The 8,221-nt window shown below is 37.8% G+C and overlaps 1 protein-coding gene across 1 annotated transcript in view; it reads right to left on the bottom strand.

The window, feature by feature from the left end:
* Window positions 1–228: 228 nt before the first annotated feature.
* Window positions 229–8,221, bottom strand: part of LOC122061172 (histone-lysine N-methyltransferase 2C-like) — a gene marked incomplete at its 3' end in the record, with an annotated part of 27,729 nt that continues 19,736 nt past the window's right edge. Inside the window, 3 exon segments of the mRNA XM_042624377.1 lie at window positions 229–307; window positions 7,254–7,342; window positions 7,467–7,559. Coding sequence (XP_042480311.1) covers window positions 229–307; window positions 7,254–7,342; window positions 7,467–7,559 — 261 coding nt within the window.

Here is an 8,221-nt window from a genome sequence, read left to right as displayed (position 1 = left end):
CTAAATACACCAATAGAGGTGTCATTCAAACACTCCTGACATTAAATTACCCAATATGTGCAAGGGGGTCAAGTATAATCAATCATATTCTCTTGAGAAAAAATGTCCACTGAGGACTAGAAAACTATTAGGCATATAGGGGTAAAAGAAAAGAGAGGGAGAGAAGGGGAAGAGAGAGTGATGGCCTATAGAAGATAGTAAAGGACACAGACCCAAAGAAGATGGTACCTTCAAACAAACAGGACAATATTTCCCCTTCACAAACAATCTCCCACAAGCATCACAGCAAGTATACCCAAGAAACCACCTGCAGATTTTAAGGGCAAACAGTTAATTAGTCATCCATCAACATCTAGTTATCAAATAGAAAATCTTTCTCATCAAACACAATTAAGTTGTTGCTCCAAATTATTTGAGCCAACTCTTCAATCACAAAGAGCTACAGGCTCAGAAAGCCCATTCTTAACGTTAACTGTGGAGAAACATCCACTACAGCCTTTGTCAGCAATCAAGTTGACATCGCCAAAAAAAAAAATTTGACATGTTCATGAATGACTTACGTCAGGTGCTAAAGGTAAGAAGATAATTAAAAAGGAGGGGTGATGAATAGATATTTAGGTTATGATATATGACTTCCTCCTTTCGATTCTGCATGCAATCCGAACTTGCCATATTTTTCGGAAAGACAAAAATCTATGACAATATAAACTCAGACCATTTAGCATGATGGAACAGCATCACCATCTAAATTATTGAAGGAAACTAACATTTGGAATGTGATAAATGCTAGGATCCCAATCAAATGGAAGCAGTAAAAATACACATCTGACCTAGAAAGGTGGGGAGGGATACTAACAGAGATCTCCTTCTTTACTTACTAGTCTATATGCCTAGTTGATACCACAGCATCATAAAGCCTCTCCAAAAGGTCAGCAACTTAAGAGATGGTTAAGCCAGCATTAAGGCTGTACAAGACTCCAAGAAATGTAAAGCCATTACACATCCCTCTATGATTTCCTAGACATGGAGTCTTGGAATCTGAAACTAACACATTAATTCATTAGGTGTCCCCTATTTGAAAATGAAAATAGAACAAACACTAAGTTGATCAAGGTTCTATATCAATCCATGAGAAGAGGTGTGTATAACTCGGCAAATTAACCAGAACATCTCTCAAGAGCCAAGAGTATCAAGTAAAATAATTTACTGAGTGTTTCTTGTTTGTTTGACAATCAAGTGAAATAATTGTCAACTGTTGGTGGTTGGAGGATTTTTCAGGTGTAGTTTTCAACTGTTAGTGGTTGGTTCAGATTGGTTTCTGGACCGAGAGTGTCACCACGTTCTAACATTGCTTTTACTTCATCCTTTTGGATTCCTCTCAAGCCTTCAGTTCCCTCCTCACATCCTCTCTTTGCCACAGAATAGAATATAACTATAAGCATATGTGCTATTATACATATGGAAAACAACCATCGACATGACTTCATATAGTTAAGTTTATCATCACGGAAACCAGTTTGAACCATTTCGAGGCTGACATAATCAAGAAGACTTAAAAGTAAAGAGTATAGAGCACCCTAGGATTGTCAACAAGTCAAATCTCATAGCCCATCTCAACATATGGCCCACTATGTAGTGGATTTTTTCAGCCATAAAATCAGTGTAGGGCTAAGCACCCAAAAGGCAATAGGGCTGAAGTGACAACTCTAACCTTTGGATAGACAGGGGACCCCATTAGTAGATCATCTGGAAAATTCCAGCCAAACTCAATCATATGGATCTGAGAGGATTGAAACATTACCCTTATTGTCACCATCCATCCAAATGAAGTCTAGTCTGACAAGAGAAGAATGAACTAAAGCCCTACATATTTAGCAACTACTTTCATCATCCAGGCCTGGCTATCCAGGAGGAAGAAAATAGAAGAGGGTGCTGCATAGAACTAAAGCACGATCAATAAGCAGTGCAATCAACAGAAACAAAACAACTCAACAGGGAAATTTAACAAAGATGGATGTAGGATCAGCCGTCCTCCATGGAGGATCAAGAAAGAACACATACATATATTAAGTGTCGCTGCGAAAGGCAACTCCACAGACTAGAAACATATAATAAGAAATAAATGAATTCATTGAAACTTAAGAATAACACCAACAAATAACCAATAACCAATATATATATATATATATGAATGTGAATGTGATTGTGCAGACCACACAAATGAGGAGGATAGTACAGTGCAAATTAAAGAAGCTCTAAAAGAACATCATTCAAGGTAGTGAGAAAGTTACTAATGAAAGATCAAACAACTGGTCTATAGCAAACTCAAGTAGTCCCTCACTTCCTCTCACCCCACCCCACCCTAAAAAAAGGCAAGCTGAACCCTAAGGATTTTTTATTTTAGTTTTACCAGAGACTGAACCTGATAATAGGACAAGTCAGATGAGACTACCCTTTAGAACATAAGCTATAAAAAACATTTCAATATTGAATGGGTAAGCCTTTGGGTCACCGAGGTGGATGATTTCCCCAAGTTGCAACAGTACAGCAAATGCCCCAACTTCCTTGCCTTGTTCTGTAAGCGAGGCTTCTCCCCTACCCATAGGACAAGTCAGATAAGACTACCCTTTAGAACAGAAGCTATAAAAACATTCCATTATTAAAAGGGTAAAAATTTGGGTCACCGAGGCGGGTGATTTCCCCAAGTTGTGATTTAGATCCAAGGTTCAAACAGTGGTACATTCGTACGAAGACGAGACAGCCAGTTGCAGCCATCTTTAGAGCCCCATAGGACCAGCTTTCGAGCCCATCTGTTTAAGTCATGTTTTAAGTTCTAGGCTCATTATGGCCCTTTACTTATGTCTTGCGTGGTAGGCTATTAGCAGAGCTTTTATTATTTGTTTCTACTTTAAATGTTGCTGTTATAGCCACATATTACATTCTATTTTAGAATACTTCTATCCTTCTATAAGTGACAACTTTATTTAGTAAGAAGGAAGGGCAGAATAGAGCCCACAATTTTTTCTTTGGAGAAAACATATTGCTGCTGCAACTCTGTATGAAACAGATACTGTGAGACTCATTACAACTCTGGTATGAAGCTGTAACAACCATGGGAAACTGATCAGTATTGCGGTGTCTTGATTGTTTCTCTCTTTCAAAATTATTTCAGTTTCTTATTGTAACGCCATACCAAGCCACAATATTGTCCACTTTGGCTTTAAAACACGTTGAGACTATGGAAAAAATGCTAGAGGTTATCACTTGCTCAGTCTCTTTCCCCAAGCCGATGTGGGACTAAAGAAATGCCCCCCTCAACGCCTCTCCTGTTTCTTTCCCAACCTTTGAGGCTCACTGGATCTGAGCCATTTCTTGGGCGTGACACTTATGATATTAATACCATAATATAGTGTTGGAACCCTGTCCATATGCTGCTGATTGTTGGTGAGATTACATCGAGTGAAGAGCATCAGGTTTCCAGTGGTTGAACATCCCTGCGGCACCCCCAGTTCTGGTTTTCTGCCGCTTAGTGTTGGATCAACTTTCCATCAGTCCATCAGATCAGAGCCATACTTGGGAGACTAAGCACTGCCATCAGAGAAGAAGTTGACGGTAATTTGGAGGTTTTCTGAACTGCTGATTATTAGATACTCTTATCTCCTGAACATGGCTTCTAGTTTCTAATTTCATGCATTTCTGAACTGAGAGGTATGGAGTCCTTGGATTAGTTTGTGTTCCATATTTGATGGAATATCCATGGATGACTGTTCATATTCAAGCTTTCATGTTGATTTGACTTGTGGATGTAATGTAGACTAGGGTAGGGGTCTAACCAAGTCTCAACTGCAGGATCTTTTTATCAGAAGAACAACCAGATTTCAACTAACATAAACCAATTAAATCAGACCAACAGAAACCAAGCAAACCAGCAGTTATCGATCTAAAAAAACCCAGTGATATCTAGGACTGATCAGTACCAGACAGATAGAGATAAACCAGGGACTGATGGTAGTTCAAATAGGTTCAATTCAGCAGTAAACAATGAAACATAATCTAAAGATATCAGTAAGAATTCAACCAAACCAATCAATCACAGTTCTGGTTATGGCAGATCACTAGAAGACAAAACATGGTGATTTTTTCATAACTCACTAATGGCTGGACAGGAATAGCCAAAATTTGGATCGATCGTAGTGGGATAGAGAGGGACTATCAACCAGAATTTTAGGACAAACCCATGGCTGGATCTGAATCAACAGCAATGACCGATTGTACTTCTACAGAAATTCTGCGCAGAATTTTGAAAATATAAATACCTGGTTTGTTTGGCAGCAGTAGATCCTTAGAAATAAAACTTGAAAGAGAAAGAAGAAAACACTTGTAATTAACCTTGAAACGAAGAAAAAGAACACTTGAAATGAACCTCTTGGGCTTCACACCGCAAAGAGTCAATTGGATCAAACACCAATTCCATCAGCCTTGATCAAACACAAAACAACTCTTCATGAAGAAGACAATAGCAACAGCCATTAATTTTTTTTATAAAAATCATCTCTGCTTTAGGAGCCTCCTTTTCTTTATTTATAATGTTGATGGGGGAGGGAATTACAAAATAGAAGGTTCCTCAAAAAGGAAACCAAATATTCTCCTAATACAATAATTACTAAAAACGGAAATTAGAAACTAGTTGAAAAAGGAAACGAACTACTAATGACTTGACTCAATTAATAACTTGACTCCTAAGGAAACAAATATAACTCAAATCTAACCCAATTAAAAATGAAACTAATGAAAAATAAAACAAATCAGTGAATCCCGTATGCAACCTTAGAACCCCTCTTTTAAACCCATAAAAGTGGTCTATTAAACTCAAAATACTTGGGATCAAAGGCCCAACATGCATGAAACCCAACCCTAGGCTTATTTCTAATAAAACAAGCCTAGTTTGGTGAAGAATCTGCATTAGGATGTTTGGATAGAGTACTGTTGCTAAATCTGAGAGCTAATTTCTACTTTGGAAATGTACTAATAGCTTGAAATCCGACCATTGGATCGTCATCTTATTTTCAGGGTTTGAAGTGCTTCTGTTTGCTGGTAATTGGACCGAATCTTGGGTTATTCTAAATCCTGGATTGGGGAGTTCAATTTTGGTGATAGCTTGCGGGCAGCAAGGCACAAATCCTGTTGTGGGTGGGATATCAACTAGTGGCTATTCAGTTATCCAATTAAGTAGCAATTGGACAAAAATGCCCCAACTTCTGGCAGCGAGTTCTCCTTGAGTTTCTGGTTACTGGAAGGGCTAGTGTTTTTTGGGTAGGGCTTAGATTTCAGGTTGAGGGTTTAATGGTTTCAAGGTTTCACGCTTTAGGTCTCACAGTTTAATTCTCATGGCTATTCAGCTAAGGTTTCATTTTGCTTTTCCAAGCAACGGAAGAAGATGACGCAGACTCAGAGTGAAGAACAGAATGTTACTTGCATTCTCCAGAAAGAGAGAACTTACTCGCTCATGTCTTCGGGCAGGAGAAAAAAACCAGCAGATTGCAGAGGAAGAAGGAAGAAGAAAAAAAAAAACATTAATTTGGGGGATTTTCTGTATGCAAAATGTCAAGTCTACCACTAACTTTTTTAATACTACCATAAAACCTCCTCTTGTAGCCGGGGCATTTGATAGCTGGTGTATAAATGGTGAGTCACAAAGTGGGTGCCCATACCATCGCCCATAATATTATAATTATATTATTAATATATAAATATGCATAATATATTTATACAGTGCATGGGCCAAACTTAATAGAAATATTGACAGATTAAAATTTTGAATAAATAAGTCTTGTATAATTCCTGCTGATGCAGCATTGAAAAAATATACAAGGAAGAAGAAGAGAGAAGTCGACCAGGCCTAGTACTAAGGCCCATTTGGCTTTGATGGGGTTAATTAGTTTCTAATTCCAGTATCATTAGTTTCTAATTTCAGTACCTAGTTAGTTTCTAAATTCAGTACTCTTTAATTCCTAGGTTCTATTTCCAGTTTTAGTAACTAGAAGATTTGATATCTTGTAAGCTTTCCATTTCAGTTTTAGCAACTAATTTAGTTTCTAAAAGTTGTAACCCCCATTAATATTATAAATAAAGAGGAGGGCTTCCTATAAGCCCACGATTTTATGAATAAAAATTATGTTGCTGTTGCTTTTTCTCTGTGAGAGTATACTGTGTTTGATCACAGTGAAGGGTTGGTGTGTGATCTGACGACTCCTTGCAGTGAGAAGCCCAGGAGGATCTTCTTCAAGTGTTCTTTTCTCTTTCAAGGTTTTCTCCTCAGGATTTACTGCTGTTCGACAACCAGGTATTTAGACTTCGATTCTACCCAGAATTTCTTCAGATTTCACCATTGGCTGTCTGCTACCTGAAGCAGTTCCAGCAAGTGTTTTGAGCTCTACTTCTGGTCAATACTTCCTCCCTACCCAAGTAAGGATCGACCCTGGTTTGGGCCAACTCTGGCCAGCCAATTTGAAGATATAAGATTTCTCTATTCTTTTGCCCTGTAGTGACGCTACAGAGCAGGAATCAGAATCAATAGGTCTGATCTGTCCTCCTCTGTTTCTGTGGTGCTTAATATTGTTTGTGGACTGTTAAGAGTCTATTCCTACTGCTGGTTAACCCTATTATCTGGTGTATCATCTGATCTCATAAGTTCCAGCTTCTGGGTTTGGAAATTCTGGTTTACAAGAATCTGTCTTGTTCCTCAACTATGATCTGTTACTTGCTGCCCTACCTTAGTGATTATTGGTTGTTCTTCTGATTATAAAATCCTACAGTTAAAAGGCTTGGTTAGTCTCTCTATCCTGGTCTATATTACCTGCAGGGGAGGCTTCAACACTAAAACAGTTTCAAACCGTGGTAGCTGCCTAGCTGGCATGCCATCCTCATTAGTACCCTCGATATTGTCACATCACATGCATAGGCAGTGAAGGAGATGAGATGAAGATCCAGAAAAGCACTAAAATGAAATGAAACTACATATGCTAAGGATATAAAACACACACAATGGAGGAAGAACTGCAGCTATGAACACTGGCATCCATCAAGCCAATCAGATATTGTGCTTTCTGGTGCCTTGAGACCATATACCCAGTGATAATAGTAACCATACCAACAATTTCAAACAAATAATTTACGGATTCACACCTTTTGAGGAAACTACATGAAACTAATCCATATGCAGAGGCTTTCCATTAGAATTGAGCAAGCAGTACCTTGTACTTAGTCCACTTCCAGAAACATTGGATCCACAGCTGTGACACCTAGTATGCTTTGGGCACAGATAAGGTCCAGCACTTACATTCTGTAGAATCCCCCCGCAAAAAAAAAAAAAAAAAAAAAAAAAAAAAAAAAGAAGAAGAAGAAATTGGCTAATGGTTATCATTTTTAGAACTATGGAAGCCATGTAGCACCAAAAGAACACCCACCTTATGTGAAGGCTGCTGGCAGTAGCAATGGCAGGCACCATCACACCTTTTACAGAACAAAAATTTATTTGGATCTCCAGTTTTTCTACATATCTGATTTTTAAAAAGAAAAGCACAGAATCGGAATATCAGAACGTTAATGCCAAAGCTACAGTTCACATCAAGGGCAATGAGTAAACGAGTCGCATTACATATCATGTTAACGTTAGTTTGCTGCCAGCATGCAAGTAGCTTTCTTATTATCACACCCACAAACCGATAAGCAGAACATAACAGACAAAGTAAAGTAAAATTGATCCAACATCAAAGTAATGGTTGTCGCATTGGTGCATTACAACATAATGCATTATATTATTAAAAACAGGTTAATCAAGAAACAACTGAATTGTGTTAAGCAATGAATCTTATCTTTATTTAATAATCTTATTTTGGTGCAAGGGGCATTTGATAATTTTCATTTTTATGTCACTCAAATGTTTTGGTCTAGTTCACTAACGTTTGGTCTTCTTCTGCTTAACATTTTGTTAAGTTTTATTTCTTCATAAAGTGTCGAATGGTGAAAAAAGATATGTATAGCCAACACCATTTAGTTGGGAGAGGGCTTATTTGAGCTGAACATTTGATTAAGTGGGAAAAGGTTCAGTTGAGTTGAGTCAAGTATTTCAATAATATTTATTTATGTTCCATTAGTAGTATGTTTAATTCATAAGTGGGTATCCAAACACAACAGTGGTAGGTTTTTTTTTTTTTTTTTT

Source organism: Macadamia integrifolia, chromosome 14 (genome assembly GCF_013358625.1).
Source record: "Macadamia integrifolia cultivar HAES 741 chromosome 14, SCU_Mint_v3, whole genome shotgun sequence".
Taxonomy (NCBI): Eukaryota; Viridiplantae; Streptophyta; class Magnoliopsida; order Proteales; family Proteaceae; genus Macadamia; species Macadamia integrifolia.
This window is presented reverse-complemented; position numbering and strand designations above follow the sequence as displayed.